We start from the raw sequence: 23,266 nt of genomic DNA, 5'->3' as shown, positions 1-23,266 counted from the left end.
TTACAACCACACGAGAAGTTACCAAAGAAATGAATGTCAGCCATTCTATGGTTCTTTGGCATTTGAAGCAAATTGGAAAGGTGAAAAAAGCTTGACAAACTGGTATGTCATGAGCTGACTGAAAATCAAAAAAATTGTCGTTTGAAGTGTTGTCGTCTCTTAGTCTATGCAGCAACAACAAACCATTTCTCAATCAGACTGTGACATGCAGCGAAAATACCATTCACCATTGCAACAAAAAGAATAAAATACTTAGGAGTATATCTACCTAAAGAAACAAAAGACCTATACACAGAAAACTATAAAACACTGATGAAAGAAATCAAAGAGGACACAAACAGCTGGAGAAACATACCGTGTTCATGGATTGGAAGAATCACTATTGTCAAAATGGCTATTCTACCCAAAGCAATCTATAGATTCAATGCAATCCCTATCAAGCTACCAATGGTATTTTTCACAGAACCAGAAAAAATAGTTTCACAATTTGTATGGAAATACAAAAAACCTCAAATAGCCAAAGTAATCTTGAGAAAGAAGAATGGAACTGCAGGAATCAACCTGCCTGACTTCAGGCTCTACTACAAAGCCACAGTCATCAAGACAGTATGGTACTGGCACAAAGACAGAAATATAGATCAATGGAACAGAATAGAAAGCCCAGAGATAAATCCACGAACCTATGGACACCTTATCTTCGACAAAGGAGGCAAGGATATACAGTGGAAAAAAGACAACCTCTTTAACAAGTGGTGCTGGGAAAACTAGTCAACCACTTGTAAAAGAATGAAACTAGAACACTTTCTAACACCATACACAAAAATAAACTCAAAGTGGATTAAAGATCTAAATGTAAGACCAGAAACTATAAAACTCCTAGAGGAGAACATAGGCAAAACACTCTCCGAAAAGTGAATTTTACATGATAACCAGTGACAACCAGCTCAATGGTTATTATTGAAGTCAGGTCAAGTCATCTTGTCTGATTTCAAACACTTGGCTCCCAAACTCACTGAGAAAACAAGTCAAAGCATTTTCAACAGCCTAGAGTAAGGCCCTATATCATCCAGACCCTTTGTTGCTATAACTGACTTCCATGGTATAAGTATTCCCATTATGGCCAATTTCAAGCTACCAGTGATTGTAACAGGTTATGAAGTTGTGAAGAGATTTGCCGTGGCACATCATTATACAGTATTTTCATTATGCAAATACCATTGATGTAGATAATCTCAAGAGCATGAAAGTGAAAGCTGAAAGTGTTAGCCATTCAATCGTGTCCGACTTTTTGTGATCCTATGGACTATAGCCTACCAGGCTCCTCTGTCCATGGGATTTTCCAGGCAAGAACACTGGAGTGGGTTGCCATTTCCTCCTTCAGAGGATCTTCCTGACCCAGGGATCCAACCCGGGTCTCCCACTTTGTAGGCAGAGGCTTTACTGTCTGAGGATAATACTAAAATGAAGTAATTAAGAAGTGATAAATTTTGAGTATTTATTACCTTTGTTTTTAATATAATTTATTTACTTAATAGTAAGTTTACATAATTTAACTTTTTAATAATGACTATGTTTGACAACCAGCTTGCAAAATTCTTGAAAAGTTAACAATTGGCCACCAGGAATCAGTTGAACTGGCTCTAACTCATAGTGTAAATAGAGTACCAAACCTGCACTTGCCTACAGGTCTTTATTTTTCCATTTTCTTATAAAGGTCATCTCCCAAAGACTTGCAAATACTTCCTCCTTCATTTCCTTCAGGTTTTTTATTGAATGTTACATTCTAGGTATCACCTTCCTCAATCACCCTATCTAAAATTGTACCATCCCTTGATTCCCTTCTCCAATATCCAGATTCATTTATTTTTATTTATTTATTTTTCTGTGCCAGGTTTTAGTTGTGGCATGTGGGATCTTTTAGTTGCAGCTGGTGAACTCTTAGCTGAAGCACATGGGATCTAGTTCCCTGACCAGGGATCAAACCCTGGCCCCCTGCATTGGGAGCATGGAGTCTTAGCCATTGGACCACCTGGAAAGTGCCCTAGATTAATTTTTAACCTTAGCACTTATCACTGTACTATATACCCTTTCTCTGACTTGTTATTTACTCCCAGTGTTCTGCATTAAATTCAAAGTTCTATAAAAGTAGACATTTTGGTAGAATTTGCTCCCTCTCAAATCATTAGCACTTAGGTCTGTGACCAGCAATTACTGGGACCTCAATATAATGTTGTTGAATGAATGGATCAGTATCAACTTTTCCTTTATTTTACTTCCTTTCCTGATTCTAACTGCCTAATAGTTAATGGTATGCTTTTATGTGAAAGAAATGGCGTCTTTCCAACCCATAGGTACCAACTTTACCTTCCCCTACACTGTTTGAGTTGTTAACCATAATCATGTTACTTTTTAAATTAAAAAAAATTTTAATAGAAATAAGTGACAAGTAGTGAAAAGGAATTTATGGGTTTCTGTTCCTCTTACTTTGGATGTGTTTTGTGATTCACTGTGAACCAGTAAAAAGAACACAAACATGGGTTCTAAATTGACTCAACTACTGTGGGGTCATATGTACGTGTGCATAAGTGTACTTGATAGAGGGAGCAAGAGTGGGATCTGAAAAAGACTCCTTCACAGGGTTGCTGTAAGAATTCAGTGAAATATTGTACGGAAAAGTCTCTAACTGCCTGCTACCTAGCAGGGAGACACTCAATACTAATTTACTTACACTTCCTTATTCATATCCCACTCCAAGGCTTGAAGCCTGTTTGATTCCAACAAATGAACACAATGAAAAAAGGATTAGAAATATGCCAAACCTTTGTTCTGAATTTGATTCTTAAAATACAGTGATCAAACATAATCATCTGCTCCTGTCCTTCTTGCACTTTTTGGCTAACTTTAGGCAAAAATAATGGGCTAAATATTTACATCTGATTCACTACTGTGAGACAAATATGACTTCCTAAGGGCTATGATTTAAACACGGGATTAAAACAGTCAAAGAAGGGGTCAGCAATAATTCGACCTTTACAATCCACAAAGTGCTTTATGGGTCGCACTGCTCCTTCACATCCGTTTTGATTCTTACATGGATGAGAGGCATGAATGGGTGAGAAAGAAACTGAGGCCCAAAGAAGTGAAGTGAGTTGCCCAAGATCACAATCTGAGCAAAGGCGGGTCTTAGGACCAGTCAGTTTTTATTCCTATTATTCTGTCATCTAAAAAAAAAAAAAAAAAAAAATCAGTGACCTGTTTGTGCTAAGAGCCGAAAACATGGAGGGAAAATTTTTTTTTAAGTTTTTATGGTAATAGAATGGAACTATTCCAAGTGATCAGTGTGTATATCATGTATATTATACAACTTGGTTTGATATGATTCAGTTAGGCAATGAATAAAAATTTTAGGTCTGAAAGGAATCCAGTATCATTTTGGTACATCTAGTGGAAGGCGAGGGAGTTATGTTTCAGTCCACTGTGAGAATTTGCTGAAGAAAATTGTGATTTAATAAACCATTTATCAACCTCTTGGTGGCACAATGGGCCTACTAAAATTTGGTGGGCTGCTTGCTATTTCTTCAGCAAAGAACAATCAGTAAAGTACTTGATGGGCACTTGGGGACAAGACAGGTAACCATGTGAAGGGTCACGTGCATGTGATATTTCATAGAAAGTACTATTTGGTGATAATGAAGTATGCAAAGGGCAGCTATACTGAAAGAAAAAACCTAGGGTAGGGGAAGATCAAGGGTGGTTGGCATGGAAGCTTACCCAGCAAAAACACGCGATGTTAAGCCAATTACAGGGATTACATAGTGTCTTAGTTTATAGGAAGGATTCCTTGTTGAAGAGACCATGTTCAGCCTGGGGAGACACCGAGGTAAATTTGAAAGACTTGGCCACGAACTATTTAGGTACCTTTTCTACATCTCTGAGAAAATTAGGAGGCGAAGAGTGCGCGCCCCACACCCCACCTCAAGTTCTCAACATTCTGGTCCCCAAACCAGGCATTTCAAATAGATTAGAGAGGTCTGGGGCCTACAGTTGGCCTCCACTGAGGTCTTTTTGCTCCTTTTTTCCACCCCACCCTTCCCCGATGAAAAACACAGTTGGGTGTGCCCTCTCTTTTAGGAGCGCAGCCCCCATCTGAGGGGGCGGGCCCGGATCTCGGCGGGCTCAGGCCCCGCAAGTTGGCGGGACCCAGCGGGGGCGGGCCAGCGCGGGTCTGAGAGAAGCCGAGAGAATGCTGGCTGGCGCGCGCCGCGCTCAAACTCGCGCCTCCACTAGCTCATGAGCTGCGCCCCACTCCCTCCGTCACCAAAGGCGCCCAGCCAATGAGCGGGCCGGAAAGGCCGGGCCTGCGGGCTAAGCAATGGGAGGGGGAGCTGCGGGAGGGGGCGGGAAGTTGAGGGCGGGCCAAGTTTGATTGACAGCTCGTTGGAACCAATCCTCCGCACGGCTTCTCTTCGCTCTCCTCTCTGCTCGGCTCAACTCTTCGTCCCACCTCCTTCTCCTCCACCCCCCTCCTCGTTCCTTTGCGACCCGCCCCACTTCCCCTCCCCCACTCTGCGGGCAAATCGCTGCTGGAAAGAGGCGGGGGCCGAAGCAGCGGGCTTGTGTGGCGCCTTGAAGTGGGATTGACAGGCAGCCTGGCCAATAGAAGGTACGCTGATGGCGCGGCTGTGGCTGGAACCGGCCAATGGGCGGGCGGGCTGGGGGCGGAGGCCCAGGTTCCAAACGCTCCGCGGCGCCATGGGCTGAAAACTCAACCGAGATGGAATCTCCCAGTCTGAACCGGTTTCAACCGGTTCCGAGTTTGAGGCACTAGGAGGAGGGGGAGAAGCGGCTGCAGCGGCCGCGGCAGGAGCAGCGGGAGCTACAGCATCAGCAAGAGCAACAGTAGCTACAGCCCGGGCGGCGGTGCCTGTTCCAGTCTTTGCTGCTGCAGTCCGTGCAACCACCCAGAGGGGGAGGGGGGAACCACCAGTCGCTGAGGAGCAGGAGAAGGGGGGAAAGTTTAGGCGAGCCTGGGTGGGGGGGGGCCAGCGCCGGAGCCGCGTGAGAGAGGGAGCCGTGTTTTGGTGGGGGGAAGTCGGACTGCAACTGGCAGCAGAGCGTCCCCCGGCCTTGTGGACTCTACAGCCCCTACTCCTGCCGCTCCTGCTGCCGCCTGTGGCTGGAGGGTCCCCCTGGGGCTGAATCTTTGGGACTTGACCCCGTTCCCCTCCCCCTTTCCTCACTCCCCAGCCAGGCGGGAGCATTTATCCGCAGATTAATTCCCCTTCTTTTTAGGGGGGGCGGGTGAGTGTGCGTGTCGGGGGGAGGTGTCCCTGAAATAGTAAATATTGTTGAGCTTTTTTTTTTTTTTTTGCCCTTATCCTCTTCGTTTGTAAATTTCTTTTTTAAGGTGGGAAAACTGTGAAACCCACCTTGATTTTCCTCCCCTCTTCCCCCTCCCCGTCCTCCCTTGCCCTAATACCCCGACAAGGAAGGAAGAAGCAGTTGGTTCAATCTCTGGGTAAGTCGACTGTGTCTTCGGGGCCGAGGGTCGGGCGGCGGCGCGGCTGGGCGGGAGGAGGCTGGCGTGGGGCGCGGCGGCGGCGGCCGCGGGAGGCGAGCCGGGGAGGCGGCGGCGGCGGCGGGCCCACAGCAGAGCTTGAGATTGAATGGAGCCGCTTCTGTTGCTGGGGGATGGAGGCGGGGAGGCGGCCGCGGGAGGGGAGCGCTGGCTGGGTCATTCGCGTGTGCGGGGAGCGGTGGAGGAAGGCAAGGAGCGAGATAGTGAGGTGGGGCCCGGCGCGGGGGTGGAAGGGCTTCCCCCAGCCCACTGGGCTGGGGAGAAGTTGGGGAGATTTCAGGAACATTTCTGTAAATTATTAGGAGTGGAAGTTTCCAGAAATATTTAGTGCAGCAGCATTGAAACGTCCGCCTGCATCACGTGGCCTTTCGGTGGAGAGCTTGGGATCGCGGGAGGGAGGGGCTGTGGAGTCCTTGCTCCTCCTGCAGGTAAACTCAGAATCTCTGGGGTTTTTACGAGTAGAATTAGAAGAAGGAAAGGTTAGTTGATTTTTCAGGGATCTGCAGATGAGCTTCCGTGCTGTAGTTTGTTTCGGGGGACTTGGGTGTGTTAAAAGTGATCGACTCATTTACTGCTCGCATTGTACGGTAGATAATACCCTGATTCTCCTTTATTCCGACGCCTGAGTTTGGGGTGGGTGGGAGGAGATGGTGTGCTGGAGGAAGTATTAAACGATTTGCCCATCGCGGACCTCCTCTGATCACGCAGAGGCCATGCTGCATAGAGAATGGGGCGGTGAACTTCAGGCGCCTGGTCTAAATGCCTCCTCCGAGTATGGGCGGGGTGAGAGCGTGCTCCAGTCTGCTATAGTTAGAAGTGCTGCACTTCGCTTCGGCTGGGAAGAGAGGGGGAGGGCGGGCCTTAGGTGTGTTTCTACTGAATGAAGCAGGCAGTTGCTCACACACCTAAAGTAGCAGTTTTTCCTTGTAGAGACTTGCTTTTTTGATCTACTATGTAGTTATCATAAAGCAGCGGTAATGATTTTCTGGTTTTGGGATGGGAACCCGCAATGTGTAGCTGTCTGCCTCTTCAGTTTGAAGTGGCAGTGGAGGTATTTTGGTAGTCACTTGTGGAGTCACCGCATGGCTGGTTAATACTTTATATTTACTATACTGTGAGTGGAATTTCGAATTGGATGTCTCACGAAGAAAAGGCTTTTGTGGTCTCTTACCTCTCCCTCTATGGCTTTTTGCTGTCTGCCTGATTGTACATCTTAAGCGTGTGGGACACTGCTGTTAGTGGAAAGAATGTTTTGGAAGCTATTTGATTTGGGAGACTAAATGTGCTTGGCATTGACCAGAAAGCCGCCATTTCTGTACTACTTACAGTTCAAGAATAGGTAGGTCATTTCGAAGATAGCACCTAGTTTTAAGGGTGGCATGCCCTGCTGTATTTAACACAGTCTTCTATTCTGAACCTGATTTTTTCACAGGAGTTTGTTTCAAAGGAATTTGTAAGGACAATGTACTTGAAAACTTTTTAAGAGTCACTTTTTTTTTTTGGTTTTGGCTATTGCATTGTGATAGGACCAAGGAGAATAAAAGTTCGTTCAGTATTTAACACCCCCCCCATCGAAAACTTTTGATGTGTAGAGATATCTTGGTTCTTTGTGGACTTTGCTTTTCAGCCTCAAATTTTTAAGATTGTTCTGATTTTTAAAATTGTATGGCACTCGAATGGGGGGAATTTACATTTGACATTTGTACAGTATATGTATTTTTATTAGTATTTAGATCAGATATTGTGTGTCCAGTATTTTGTATTTGAAATACATTTAATAACTACTGTAGAAATTTTTGAAATCTCACCACTGTCAATAGTAGATGGAAATACTTAATAATTCTTAAATTCATAATTCCTCAACTTCTACGTTATATCTAACCTAACTGATCCTTCAGACTTTTACTTTGTTGTAGCTGACATCATTAAATAAAACATTTGAGTTAAAAATTTAAATTGCTGCCGTTATTAAGAATGTTTTTAAACTGTTGTAAATTACCTAAGAAATAAGCCTTTTTCCTAACAAGCTAGTTTGTTCAGATACAGTGTAATCCGGTTAGCCACCCCGTTTCCTGGTCTTGGAAGGTTAAAAAGAGGGGGAGAAGTAGAGACGACCATATGACCTTGTTGGGTCTAAGTATTGTAAACCAGGAGTGCTTAACCCAAGGTTTCATGCGTGGCTTTCTGAGTATCCTGAATCGTCTGTCTGTGATTGTATACGAAGTTGTTTTTTTTCTTAATTGGCAAGAGCTGTCCTGTTCCGTTGATGTGAGGCATCTTGACCCAAAAAAGGTTGAGTACTGATTTAGCCAGACTTAAGCATCACTGACTTGGAAGAAAAGTAAAGGGAAAGATTTTTTGTAATGTTAGACAATAAAAATGTGCACGTGTGCCAGCCCCTTGGAATAGAATCCTCTTAAAAGGATACCATTGCATATGAACCAATAGATTTCAGCCAGTACATTATTTGAAGAAGCTGCTTTTTCTGTTATGATAGAATTTTTTTTTTTTTTTTTTTTGCAGGGTGGGTTGCCAGGGCATAGTTAGCAAGCTTTTTGCTTTGCTAGCGAATACCTGGAAATTTTTCTAAAAAATCTTTAGATATTACTATGAAGTTTTTTTTTTTCTAGACCATATATGTTCAAGGAGCTTGTGCACTTGTAATTTAAACCCCACGTTTATTCAAAGAAGAAACAAATGTGGATGGTTTCATTGTATGTAGAAGCTTAAATTCTACAGAAGTTAAGGGTGTGAGATCTGTTAGACTTGTGGTTCCTGCAAATCATTGCTATATATAGGAAAACTTCAATACTACATTTAGTTTTTAAGTGTCTTCGATATGTTTTGAAAATTAAAATAGCATGAAATAAGGAAAATTAACTTACTGAGCTAAAAGGCCCTGCTTAGGAAGGGGGGACATCCATTTGAACTTCGTCTCCATTTAAAAATTTGAAATCAAGACTTTCAATTGTATCAGGTTTTAGGGCCGTAAGTTCTTTAATAATGTTTTTTAAAAGTGTTAAGATAACTTTATATGCATGTTAATAGAACAGTACGATTTTTCTCAGGTCTAAAAGTAAATCCTAATAATCAATGCAGTTACAGAGTACCTAAGTAGCTTCAGGATTTGCTTTTACTATCTCAGTTGTTTAGGTAAAAATCTCCAAAATACAGAGTAAAGTATTTGTAAGAACATGGTGGAAGTGAAATAACTTGAGTAAAAACTTTTTGACTGATAATGTCATAGGTGCCTTAAACTTTTTTTCTTTATTTTCAGTAATCTATGCCAGCAATTATGACAATGTTAGCAGACCATGCAGCTCGTCAGCTGCTCGATTTCAGCCAAAAACTGGATATCAACCTTTTAGACAATGTGGTGAATTGCTTATACCACGGAGAAGGAGCCCAGGTAAAGTAGCTGACCAAAATATTATTGCAACGTAATAGTTGCTGCATTTAGAATAGAATTTGAAATAACCACCTTTTAAAGAAGCGTTCCATAGTTTGTATTAAGTTGGAATTATATGTTAACTCAGAGGTGGTCTGTAAAGTTGGAATTATATTAACTCAGAGGCGGTCTGTAAAAATAAATTGCATTATATTTTGAAACGGTTTAGAGTGGAATGTTTTGGAATATTGTTCTGTCCTTCAGCAACCTGTATCCCATTTACTAAAAGATCCCAATGTGTTAAATGTTTTGTAGATATCAAAGGTTGTATGTCCCCTATATATTGAAATTAATAGAGTCTTCTATTTTGAAACATTTAAATTGCGGAAGTACTTCACAGATAAAATTTATTTTAAAAATCCAACAATACCAAGTGTCTGAATTTTAGCACGTGTAAAAGTGCTACTGTTAAAGTAGGAGATTGTCTTAACATACAGTGTTTTGATAAGTTTAAGGCATTGGGTGTTTTTTTGGGGGGGGGGTGTTTAAACAGAAGTGTTTGTAAATTTAAACTTGTATATGTTATAAGAAACAGCAGTCTTGAGTCTTCACCCTGTGGACTTAATAATGTAAAATTTTATTTTATTTTTTTTAATAATGTAAAGTTTTAAATGAGTACAAGTTTTTGCTTTTGGGTTAAAAAGATCTTTTAAAGTGATGTGACAGATATCTTATTAGTAGAATTTTGTTGCCAGAAAGTACATTTCTGGGAGATAGTATATCTTTAAGATACTGAGTTATATTGAATATTTGCCTAATTAAACCCTGGCTACTTTCATAATTTTTAGAAACCTCTAAAAGGTGGACATAGTAGAAGATAGTCTAAAAAACATGGTACATAAATATTAGCAAGTATATAAGTAATTCTGTTCCATTCTGAAATCTAACATTGAAGACCATGTAAGTTGTATGAGTGGAAAAAATAACTCTTCAGTGATTTTTATAAGCTTGTTAGTGCAGTTTTACACCCTAGGGGCTTTTGATCAAGAGCATTCTGAAAAGTATTTCTGTTTACTACACATACCATGTAGTAGTTGTTTCCTGATGATTATATGTTCAACGTGAAGTTTTAAGCTCCATTTCATCCCAACATGAATGTATGGAAAACAGCTGCTTTGGGAAGAAAGTATGAAAGTAAGATTGAAATGCATGAAGTGAGGGGTATGGACTTCCTTGGTGGCTCAGTGGTAGAGAATCTGCCTGCCAATGTAGGAAACACAGGTTCCATCCCTGGGTCAGAAAGAACCCCTGGAGAAGGAAATGGCAACCCACTCCAGTATTCTTGCTCGGGAAATCCCATGGACACAGGGGCCTGGTGGGGCTACAGCCTGTGGGGTCACATGTTTATTGACTGAACAACAACAAGGTTGGGCTCAACTTTGTATTAGAAGCACAAGTCTGTAAGCCACTAGGAAGATTGGTGTTTAATTTTATCACATCATTAAGCTACCACTGCTGCTTAGTTTGTTTTTTTTTAACCTGTCTCACAGTGTCTAAAAGTATGATAACTAAATAGACCAGGGCTCTATGCTTATAATTGGAATAGTGATTATGAAGAATAGGGTGTAATACTATTAGTAATGTTTCATACTAATGTGTGGAGATACAGTGATTTGTTTTAAATTTGACTTCTGAATAAAGAGTACATTTAGAAAAGTTTTTACAAATATTTTCCCATTTATAAAAGCAAAATTACCTTTCCCCAAAGTAAAAATTTTATGTTTAGTTAGATCTCTCATAGGACAAATCAGTTGTATAAAGATAATCAGTAAATTGATAACTTGTTACATATTAGGAAACAGGCTTAGAGCCTAAAGGCAGCTAAGAACCCCTTTTCTGATTGGGGTGTCTTTAAACTTCCTTGTTCAGTCAGTTTTTTATATACCACATCTTTGGGGGGTTTTATTTGGGATAAAAAGTTTGGAAAGCATTGTTTTAGTGTTAGATGTCTTAATTTTATTCCAGTAAGGTTTCTGGTCATTCCTCTGGAGTCTCATCCACAAAGTGTTCCCTACGTTGGAAGAGACTAGAGGGTTAGTGATGAGGTTTTGTAAAGCACTTGTTACCAGTGACTGCTACTTTAAGGGTACTTTTGAAAGTGTAGTAAAGAAGATATGTGATGTAAATGCACATATGTGTGATGTGAACTCATTGTTTTAATATATGGTTTGATGGGGAGTGTTTGGTTTTGGTTTGTCAACTAGAAATTATGCTAATTAAGCTTCCAAACTCACCTTTATGTAGCCTAACTTTTAAAAAACGATTACGTAACTTTGGAGGGAAAGAAATTATTAGAAGGGTGTAGGTAGAACTTTTGCTTAGATGGGTAGTATAGTAAACTTTTAGCACTATAATATTAGGACTACCTTCTGTTACAAACATTTTTAGCCAAGTAAGCCGCCAGGAGAAAAAAAATGATAGAGTTGGGTATTTTCTTTAATTCTGTGTTAAGTGTCTTGAACTCTTTTATCTATTGCTTAGCAACTAAAATACTTTCACCATTCAGTTAGTAACACAGGGAGATGCCAGGTTTTCTCTTTGGTTTCCTTTTGTGTCTTTAACCCCTCCTGGGCTTTTAAATTAAGAAAAGAATGTTATATAAGGGGACAGTGGGATTAGGACAGTTTTTTTAAAGGATGCAAATACTAGAAGTAACTTTTGAGAGTAAAATTATGACAGAATGAATGACATAAAAGGAAGGAACATGATTTATGCAGAGTTTGAAATGGTAATACTGTGGAAAGTATTCATTTATAATATATAGAATGCTCATCACTTCAAAACAGATGAAGTTGTATCATGACCAAATAACTTGCTAGGCATGGATGTTTAATACACCTTATCCTCTTAATATGGGTTACTATATTACATTCAAGTCTTTATCTAGTTGGATATTCTTTCTAGTTAGATATTCTCAGGGGAAGAATCAAAACACTGCTAAAATGGGCTTTGACCCTAAATAACTCACATAACTATTTTTTCTACTTTTGTTGGTTGTTTATGATATAATACAGTTAGAACCCTTTAAAGCCATCAGTGCTTTAATGAAACCAAATTTTAAAATGTCTAGTTGTATTTCAAGACTTTACACTCTGGCTCTAACCCTGGACCCTTAGGGTGAAACCCAGGCACCTGATTTTTTCTTTCAAGTTCCACAGTGTTTCTGGTGTTATTGTCAGAGTACAGAACCGTTACCTAATTTAGTGAGTGTGTATTTGTCAGAGTTTTCTTTTAAACAGTTGTATTGCTAGTTGATTAATGAGAAAAAAATCAATGAATGTGATATCTGTTCCCTGAGGAAAAGACTTCTTTCTTAACATCAAAGCTACAAGAGAAAAACGATTTTTTTGTAAATTAAAATAAAAGCCAACTTAATATCATGAGGTGCCTCTGTCAGAGATGATTTAAATAAGAATACTTTTCTCCTCCCTTTTTGATGATTTCTTATTAACTACATAGAGTCAAACCCTTGATCAACTAAATGATATAATCGGAAGGATAACTGACTTTTTCTTTTTTTTTTTTTTTTGGTTATGACATGTGGTAGAAACAGGTAAAAGATAATTAGGATCCAGTTGAGCTACGGATCAGCCTTAAAGGTGAAACGGATTAACCTGTTGGCTTCTGGGGCGGGGAATCATTAGACTTCAGCCTTTGGTAAAGCATAGTGTTCATATCATATGAAAAACTAGCGGTTAAAATGAAGAAACTAGATATTGTCAACATGGCTGCATCTTTAAAACTGTCAGGTGTCAATCATAGCTCAGTAAAGCTGAGGGAAAAAACTGTCAAATGGAAAGAGCAAGTTGCAGAAGGATTTCCATAGTATACTATTAATATAAAATTCAGTAACCATACAATTATATTTATGAAATTCATACACATGCTGTGAAAATCAAGGAAAAGACACCAGATCATGAAAGTGATTGTCTAGAAAGAAGGAACAAAGAAAGGAAATGGCATTGAAGAAAGGTACAGAGTTCCATAAGTTTTAGATCTGATATTTAAAAGGAAAACATACAAGTGTACAGCAAAAATTGACAGGTTTTTTTTTTTAAGTTTTATTTATTTATTTTACTTTACAATATTGTATTGGTTTTTCCATACATTGACTTGAATCCACCATGGGTGTACATGTGTCCCCCATCCTGAACCCCCTCCCACCTCCCTCCCCATCCATCCCACTGGTCATCCCAGTGCACCAGCCCCGAGCACCCTGTCTCATGCATCAAACCTGGACTAGGGATTCGTCTCACATATGATAATTTACATGTTTCAATGCCATTCTCTCATATCATCCCGCCCTCGCCCTCTCCCACAGTCTGAAAGACTGTTCTATACATCTGTGTCTCTTTTGCTGTCTTGCATACAGGGTTATCATTACCATCTTTCTAAATTCCATATATATAGAATTGACAGATTTTAAAAACACTAATTTTATTAATGTTCTAGATGATGTTTTTGTAGGTTAAATTATTTCTGGGTTTGCATTTTAGAAATACAGAAGCAAAAAAGAAATCTCAAACTAGGAGTAAATATGTAAAATTAGAAGATTTTTCAGAGATAAAGCTGTGTTTACAATAAACTGAAGAGACTGTCTTAATGTTTTATATGTATCAACAGGTATTTGAGATTTGCAGACTTAGTTAGACTTAGCTTTTGTCTGTCTCCCGTGAAATGTAATTTTATAGATACTGTTGAAGGCATCTTGGTGACTCTTACAAACCAGAGTTTACCATTGCAGTTTATCTACGTAGATGTGAATTTTTCTGTGTTGCTTTTTTGTTTGTTTGTTTTTGGTTGATTGTGTGCTGAGAACCCCTTTATGTCAGTAGCTCTTTGTTAGAATTGATAGAATTTAAGTTCAGTTTTGAGAATACCAAATAAGGCAGATTAAGGGGAAAAAATGCTTCTGTGTTTCAGAGGTATATTTCCATTCTTAACTGAAGTTTTAAGACTGATCATGGACACATTTTTATTTCTGTGAGGAGTTTTTTTTCCCCCCAGTATTTCCAAAAGTTGATAAAATCATTCTCCTGTTTGGGCTTTTGTCTTGCTCGATACCTTTGAAAAGAACAAGTTAACTTAAAATTCTTTTTGTGTACTATTTTAGCAAAGAATGGCTCAAGAAGTACTGACACATTTAAAGGAGCATCCTGATGCGTGGACAAGAGTCGACACAATTTTGGAGTTTTCACAGAATATGAACACGAAAGTAAGCAAGCGGTGGTTTTAAAATCCATTATTTCTTCTTTTCTTCCAGTCATAAACTTTGAGGAAGGTATCTCATTTTTAGTATTAGCCTTTGTTATCTCAAATCATTTAATAATGTTGACTTATTTCAAAATTTAGTCTTAAACATAGAATTAATTCTTGCAAATAGTCCTAAGAATTATGAATGAAGTTTTGTAATTGGGACTAGTATGCAAGGTGGCTTTTTCTTTTTGTTGTTTCGGGGGTTTTTTTGTTTTTTTTTGTTTTTGTTTTTTTTTTTTTAGAATATGTGTACAGATCTCAGCATAAATTCTGAATGTTATTCTGAATGTTATTCAGAGATGAAACATCAGAAGAGTTATTTTGGGCAAGTGATCAATATAACACAGACTAGGCACCTCCAAAACCGAGTTTTGTGGGCAGCGTAAAACCCGACTCCATGGTACCAATGCTTTTAATGGGACAGCACTCAGTTTTTATTTGCAATTGAAAATGTTATCATTTGGGTCCTTTTTTCTTAAGTTTGAACAGAAAGGTTGATCAAAATGTGTTTTGACTGTTTAGGCTTGATGATTCACACTTCTCTTTAAACTGCCTTAAAGTAATAAAATACCATGCATGGCATTCTGTTTAAATACACACAAGGTTTCCACTTGGTATACATTGTGTTAAAACAGAAATTAGCCATGTTCACCTCTGTTTCTGAAATCAGACTGTGTTAATTAACAGTTTTAAAATATTAACTAGTTTTGACATCTTATAAATTTTAGGGCAAAAATACAGTCCAGAACTTCCTCAAAGTGCTAACCTTAAGTAACATAACAGTGTTTGCCTGTTTGCTTGCCTGGTAAATTTTGCTTTTTATACTGACAGACATTACTAATGTTTAAGTTGATTTATCAACAGTATTTTTAAAAACTCAAATTTGTCTTGTGAAAAATGAGATGATTAGAGGAACAGAAAGAAAGCAACAGGTAAAGAATTCTTCAATTTACATAAATTACAAATGATTTGGTGCTAAATTTATGCACTATGACATTTGGCTTTTATGCAATCATTTTTTTTTTCTTTAAAGATGTTAACACTACCTGATATTAATCATAATGTTCCATTATGTTGATTGCTTGTAATAGGAAGAAAAGGGGTGTCTTCCTGTGCAACTGACACAGCTAGGCTTTGACGGCAGGCCTCCACAAGGTCTACCCTTTTGATTCCCTTTAACTGAATTCTGTTCATCAATTGTTTTTGTTTCATGGGTGGTGGGAGGGGAAAGGGGAATTCAATGCATAAAATAAGTATTTCTAAGGGCTCAGTAGAAATTTCTACCATAGGGATCATTTCATGCATTTATTTTTTTTTCATTTAGTCTTTGCTGTTATCTGTCCCTCATCTTCATAACTCAGCAGTGGATTTCTCAAGTCCTGAGATGTAAAGCAGAAATGTAATACTTCAAAATGATATTTGGATTATTTATGTATATTTCCAAAGTAGTTGTTTATCATTGGCCCTCAGATTTGGCTGTCATGTCCAGATTTTTTCATTAAAATACTCCTTTTCAAAGAACTGAATTGTCATCATTTGTGAAGTCTCAGTGTCTAGGAGAGATTGGGTCTTAGGGTATTCTGAAAGTTATTTGTGTCTTCCTTTGAACAAACTTGTAAACAGATTTTATTGGGCTTCCTACTTCAGCCCTCCTAGCAGAAAGATGAAAATATGAATTGTATCTTCAACAAACTTGTGCTACTTTTTTATAGTTGAAGAAAGGACTAGAGGTCAGTAGATTGGTAATTTAGGTAACAAGTTGTCAGATATAAAGGCAGAAGTAAATGAATGCAGCAAAATAAAGGGGGGATATCCTTAGATTAAAAAGGGGGTAAGCTAAAAATATATTGGCTAAATATGGTGAAGTTGTTACGATTATTACTTAACTGGTGTATTTATGGTGGGTTTTGTTTCTTAGTTTCTTAAATATCTTTGTAATTGGTTGAAAATTGGCAAGAGGATGTATATTCCATATATAGGAAGTGCATTTGTTTTGACTTAGTAAAACTTTGACCACTCTTTACTTCATGACTACAAAATTAATTTAAAGCAAGTTTAGAGTAGTATGTTTTTAAAGTTGATTTAGAATTTAGTCAGTGAGAAACTTACCTTTGTTATTTACATGTGTCTTGAGAGCTAGACATTTAAAGAGAAGTAGATGAATAGGATAGAAAGCTTCACCATTTGCTGCTGATTATGAAAGTTTTAATAGTGTCAAATTTATAATCTCAGAATTTTGCTTTGGCCTTGTTTTTATTTATGAAGTCTTTTTAAGGAATGTTCTGCAAATGTAGGATTTGGGTTGAAATGGCAAAATTTCCCTTAAGTACAAAATGTTAAAAATGAAAGAAAACAGCAAAAACATTGTTTGAGCACAATGTAGTTTGGGACAGTCTATATTGTGCTTTGGATAAAGTGTGCATTCACATGATCCCTTTGGTTGAAATACTAATGCTCCTATTTTATTGTGTGGTGACTAACCATTTTAAAGATGAACTCTTATTCTCAGCCAAAACTTGCAATCTGAGGTTATATGTCTATATATGAATGAGTTTGCCTTTCAGGTATTATAGCTGATTCTTCCCTAGTTCAACCAGTTGAAACATACCACAACAGTTTTGACCCTTTTCTTCCTCCTGTCTATCCACACTAATTGGTCATGGTAATAATTTTGGGTAGTAACTCCTGTAGCCTTATAAATTGTTATAAATATTGTTGACTATTTAGAGTGAGTAATCAACAGGGGGGACAAAATGGCTTCAAAGTGGTATTTGTATTTATTAATTTACATTTTTAGTTATTTCTATACTTGGAAGAAATACCTGAAAGGTAGATACAGATTGCAACATGCATTTGTGTATTATTTTGACTGTGCACAAAAGTTTATCTTTAAATTAGTAGAAATAGCAACTATAAGGGTGGGGTTAAATTTTTAAATTAAACCCGTGGGCTGTCTTGCTGCTCCTTAAGTAACACACCAGTGATGTTTGTAAACACTTTCTATAGAAAGTATCTGTGACAATACTTTTAATACTTGGCCAAGAGTTTACAACTCCTAGAAGATGGTAGGAAGCTTGAGAGCATCCAAGCTGCTAAATTCTTAGGAGCCTGGTTTTGTTAAAGTACGTGAGCCTGTAAGCAGTCATTTATGCTGTGAATTCATATCTGGCTGCTACTTTTTCCTTCTGCAGACCAAGCCCATTTGGCTGCTAAGGGCTTTTTATTTGGTTCTTCCTCCTGGTGTGAGCATGTATAAACAGCAGGACGTTAAATAGAGTAGTAAACAATAAAATGAGGAAAATGCATGAAAACTCAGTATATGGGCGAATGAATAGATCCTTGTTTAATATATGTAATTAAAACTTGGTAGCATACTGTTTTTGAAACTTTAGATGTAAATGTGTGAATGTCTGTCCATTTGTGAATCCTGGAAATTGCCAGTCTTACAGCAATATATTCACATACTTTTATTCTCCAATTTTCAGTATTATGGACTACAGATTTTGGAAAATGTGATAAAAACAAGGTGGAAGATTCTTCCAAGGAACCAATGTGAAGGTAGGAAAATGTTTTACAGAATTGCAAATTCGGAATTTTATTATCCCTGGCATTTTTGTTAGTTGACTATTAGGAGGAATGCGTCAAATTTTTAATAGTTTATTATGCACTAATGGTTTGTTTCCTGCTTTCATCACGTTGCAAGGCAGATTCTGATTATATTTGGGGACAGGGGAAGGATAAAGTTTTATTTGGGAGAAAGCAGCAATCAGACTGGTTCAACTTTCTCCAGTAAATATTGTGAAAAATTTTTATCAACTCATAGTTAATCTGGACCATGTTTGAAGTGAATGAAATTTGAATATGTGCTCTTATGCTTTGTTTTAAATTCATCACATGGAAAAAAAATAAATTCATCACATGGTAACAAGTAATGAGTATTAGAATATAAGGAATAACACATAAACATAACAGCGCAGGAAAAACCAAGTTTTAAAAATCATAGGACTTTATCTTTTTAAATTCTAAGCATACCTTATAAAAGATTTGCTTCTAAAAATAGGAAAGATTTTAAAAAAATGAAGATTTGATGATGCCTGGTATTAATATTTTAACTTTTCCCTTTGTACTACCTTGATAAAAGTAGTCATGGTTTAAGAAACAAGGGGCAAAGTTAGTCTCTTGAAATTCTTTAATGTGGTTTTCACATACTGCCATAATATCTACTTTGTTACTTGTTTGTCTGGACTTTATAATAGGGTTACTCTACTTTTGATGGCGTTCTATTAAATCATGTTCCCTTTCTTGGACTATTGTTTTTTAAGATGTCGTCTTTGACCTGCTTTTTCATATCATCTTTATAATGGGATAGTGACCTGGATTTATGAAATCCTGACTTAAATCTTGACATCTTTATAGCGCATTTAGGGGTGAATGGGACAGTTTTTTAACAGCAATATCCCTAAAACATAAACTGAATTAAGAATGATAGTATGGAAGTATTTGAATACTGCCACCCAAAGAAGTTCTTTAATGTTTTATTTTGGTTTGAAACCATTTTAGATGATGTTCTGTGACTTCTTTAGAAATTAATAAGTACGGTTTGACTCCTGTCACAAATAGATCCTTTGTACTTCATCACTACTTTCAGGGACTTCAGTGAAGTCCTGGTTCCTATACTATTGTTGTTTTATACTTGTGGCTTGAGCCATGGCTTACCGTACCAGCAGAAAGTGTTTATTTTTTATTTCATTGCCATTGTACTCTGGTAAGTCCCTCTTTAATTTCTAAACACATAAACCTTTGCTTCTTATTACATAAGGATTATGTTTGATGATCCTCCCAAGTTATTTTCCAGCTGTAAAATTAAATGATTTGAAGTAATACGTGCTTATTAAAGTCATGGTGGTATTTGTTACTGAAAAAATCAGAGGTTACAGTTCTCTTTGAGAACTTGGTATTTTTTGCTTTCCACATGAATAAAGGGAGTGGCCTGTTTCGGCTTTTATCACACAGTCAAAAACTTCCATATATTTCTATGCATGTTCCAGGACATAAGATTTTTCAGTTTCGAAAGTCTTGTTTGGGAAAAAAAACTGGTGGAGGAGGATTCTTCATGTGTTCCTATTCTGTATTAATGAGACACTTCATTTTTCTGAAAGTTTATACTTACAAGAAAACATCTTATCAGAATCACCTTTCTTTTTACATTTCTGCTTAACCCTAGTGGTAAGATTGAGTGGGAGGTAAATCTTTTCTAAAAATACCTGAAGTTACTATCACCACATACATGGTTGTCACTGTCAGTGAAGTCATGGCATGGAGGGGCAAGTGTAGTGTAATTTCTAGGGTATTTCAGAGGTTCAATATCAGAAGAGGATGTAAAGTGGCTCTCAGAGAATGTTAGTGAACTTTAGGTCCACAACAACAACTTTGCATGATGAATTTAGTTTGTGTTTTTAAAGTAATTGTTCTAGTTTACAAAACATTGAGACATAAATTTATTCATTACTACTATATTTATGATTCTTTGTAATTTTGTCATTCCTGAGAGGCTTGTACCATCCTAAGATTTTATATCTCACCAAGTATACTGATATTTCCGAATGTTAATTTTTCTTCATCTTTAACTTTGACATTGGAAATAAATTAGTATAACCCCTGAAATACTGTGCATTCCTTTTGTTTATAATTGTCAATCTTTTAAGCTGTTACCTTCCTTTTGTTAGCTAGTAGCTAGTCTTAGTATATATGAGTGCTAGCATGTGGTGAAAGAAAAGGAAAATCTGGTTGTCCCCTTTAGACAGGCTTACTCACAAAAGTAGCAGTGCTTGATGTATTTTCAGGGAAGGATAGGTTTGGCTGTACAGCCAGCCAAAATAATTTTTTAATCATTTATTTCAGTCTAGTACATATTTTATCACCTTTCAGTTTCTTATCCATAAGCAGATATTAATTTCACATGTTTTTAGGGGAATGGCATTTTCAATTTAGGCCATTGTCTAAAGCACTTTGCCAGAAATACACCTGACAATTCTAGACTGAGTTAGATGTCTCTTGCCTTGGTTTCCCTTAGTGTGTCCTTACTGCTTGGTATATAGGTATTTGGTATCTAATTATTCAATTAATTGCTCAGTATTGAATTATTTCAGTGACTTTAACACCACTCCTTATTTGGAGTTCAGTCCTTTATTTAAGAGCCTAATGACTTTCCCAATATTTTTGCTTTTACATTTTTAAATTACATGTGTACATATTATATATAATTGATATCTTTGAGGTTAAGTTTTGAAGTGAATATTTGCATAGATCAGTTACTATAAGTCAAGACAAGTTTTTAAAGCTACTGAGTATAGTTCCTTGTGCTGTACAATAGGTCTTAGTTATCTATTTTATATATAGTATGTTTATTTTAATCCCAAATTCCTAATTTATCCCTCCTATCACCCTCCTTTTCTTTTGGTAACCATAAGTTTGTTGTTTGTTGTGAGTCTGTATCTATTGTATAAACTTCATTTGTATCATTTTAAAGATTCCAAATATAAGAGATATCATATGATACTTTGGTTTGCTTTACTTGGTATGATAATCTCTTGGTCCATCCATGTTGCTGCAAATGGCATTATTTCTTTCCTTTTTTTTGGCTGTCATTGTGTTTCACATCTTTATCCATTCATCTGTCACGGGCATTTAGATTGCTTCCATAGTTCTGTTTCATTTATTTATTTTGGGGTGCACTGGGCCTTTGTCGCTGCGAACAGGCTTTTTCTCGTTGTGGCAAGTGGATGCTACTCTAGTTGTGTTGGCTTCTTTTGTTGAAGAGCATGGGCTAATTCCCCCACCCCCCGCATGTGGAATCTTCCTGCACCAGGGATCACACTCCTGACATCTGTGTTGGTAGGTGAATTCTTAACCACTGGGCTACCAGAGAAGTTCACTTCCATAGTTTCTTAAGGAACCTCCATACTGATCTCCATGGTGGCTGTACCAATTTACATTCCCACTAACAGTGTAGGAGGTTTCATTTTTCTCCACACTCTCTCTAGCATTTATTATTTGTAGACTTTTTGATGGTTGGCCATTCTGGCCACTGTGAGGCGATACCTGATTGTAATTTTGATTTTCATTTCTGTAATAGTAATGTTGAGCATCTTTTCATGTGCCTTTTGGCCGTCTGTGTGTCTTTGGAGAAAATAATGGTTTAGATCTTTTGCCCATGTTTTGATTGTTTTTTGGTCTTTTGAGAAGGGGTTTTTTATATTAAGCTGTGTGATCTGTTTGTATATTTTGGAGATGAATCTCTTGTCAGTTGTGTTATTTGCAAATATTTTCTCCCATTCTGTAGAGTGTCTTTGTTTTGTTTATGGTTTTCTTTGCTGTGCAAAAACTTTGAAGTATTGTCTCAGTTGTTTATTTTTGTTTTTATTTAAGGTAATGGTTTCAACTACAGAGAAAGATTGAATTTTAATATATGAAGGGACGTAATTTCCAAATAGGGAGTAGTTCATTTAAACCAAAGGATTATATTTTAATCTGTTAGGACATGTAGCTTACAGATCATTACATTTTTATGAGATACATACAGACTTGCTGACATTGAAAAGAGCAGTGGTGAAGAAGAGTTCAAATTGATAAAGCCATACTATTTTAATTTTCTTGTATGGTTATTGGGACATGATATAATAAGTAATGTGTGTAAAACACTCTGCATATCTGGGTGCTCACTGTGGATAAACATGTGTGTTGTCAGCCCCTTTCCATAAAAAATACTCCCAACTTCTCTCCATTTTACCAAATGCTTGTATACTACTCTCAAGTTGCTTGAAATTTCTGCAGTAACATCCTAACTGGGCTCCTTAACACCCACTTATGTTCGTCCCTTGTGATATATTTTCAGTAAAGGGTTTAGTATATTTTAGAAACAGAACTAATCAGGTCATTCCTATGCATAAAATCGCCCATTGTACTGAATATCACGTTTAACTTGTTACCTTTAAGCAGTAGTGACTTTTTAAAAATTGTTTGCCTTTTTTTAATGGCTTTATTAAGGTATATTTAACATATACAATAAACTATACAAGTTCAAGTATACACTTTGGTGCATTTTGACTCCTGCCTGAAACCACTGGAATCGCGACCTTTTTCTGGAGACTGCCTTCTCCTTTACCCCCCCCCAGCCTCCAGGCTGCTTTCTTCACTCAGCTAATGAGCTGGGAGTAGAATGGCTAGGTCATATGGTAGTGTATACTGTTCTCCAAAATGACTGTGTCGCTTTACATTCTCAGTAGCAGTATGCTTCCCATCCTCACCAAAGCTTGGTGTGGTCAGTTTTTAAAAATTCTAGCCAGTGTAGCACACATATAATGGCTTCTCACTGTGACTTACACTGTTGAGCATCCTCACATACACATCATCTCTGTATGTATATTTAAGTTAACATTGTTATGCTCTATTGAACAGACAGTTGTTTCCGTTGTTGGCCATTTTGAAAAGAACTTCTAAGTGTTTGGACTCTTAAGGCAATAGTTTTTAAGCACATCCATGAGAAATTTCTCCCCCAACTCTGTGAACTACCAGTCTAATCTCAGATTAAACAAGCACTATTGGTGTATTTTTGCCAGTTTTATAACACGATGGGGTAATAAAGCAAAGATAATATTGATTACATTTTATTGAATAAAACATTTTTTACAATATTCTTTTGAACTTCAGCATCATATGTAATTGACAAAAACTGTTTTCCTACCATTTCTATTTAAGGTATAATGACAATGTGGTCCCCCCCCCCCCCTTCCCCAATATTTCCTAGTTATGTGGAACTTCATAAGCGGTCTTTACTTGAGACCTCACAATGCCTAATCCACACAGGAGGAGATCCCTATAGATTTTATTAAAGAGATTTGGAGAACTGGTGGTCCGGTGGTTGACTCCACACTTCCAATACAGGGGGCGTGAGCTTGATCCCTGGTTGGGAAACTAAGATCCCT

The 23,266-nt window shown here is 37.6% G+C and overlaps 1 protein-coding gene across 3 annotated transcripts in view; it reads left to right on the top strand.

Moving 5' to 3' along the window:
• The first annotated feature begins 5,037 nt into the window (after positions 1-5,037).
• XPO1 (exportin 1) overlaps positions 5,038-23,266 on the top strand; it is a 42,634-nt gene continuing 24,405 nt past the window's right edge. The window contains exons 1-5 of one of the 3 annotated variants that reach the window (XM_070479913.1): positions 5,038-5,518; positions 5,881-6,006; positions 8,856-8,987; positions 14,140-14,241; positions 17,768-17,840. In XM_070479913.1, the coding sequence (XP_070336014.1) occupies positions 8,862-8,987; positions 14,140-14,241; positions 17,768-17,840 (301 nt within the window). In that variant the 5' untranslated portion in view covers positions 5,038-5,518; positions 5,881-6,006; positions 8,856-8,861. Of the gene's footprint in view, positions 5,519-5,880; positions 6,007-6,457; positions 6,918-8,855; positions 8,988-14,139; positions 14,242-17,767; positions 17,841-23,266 lie in introns of those variants that run through there. The other 2 variants (XM_020891638.2, XM_020891639.2) reach the window with 2 other exon arrangements.

The sequence above is a fragment of the Odocoileus virginianus genome, chromosome 2 (assembly GCF_023699985.2).
Source record: "Odocoileus virginianus isolate 20LAN1187 ecotype Illinois chromosome 2, Ovbor_1.2, whole genome shotgun sequence".
Classification (NCBI taxonomy): Eukaryota; Metazoa; Chordata; class Mammalia; order Artiodactyla; family Cervidae; genus Odocoileus; species Odocoileus virginianus.
Note: the sequence above shows the minus strand (reverse complement) of the source record. Positions and strands in the feature narration are given on the sequence as shown.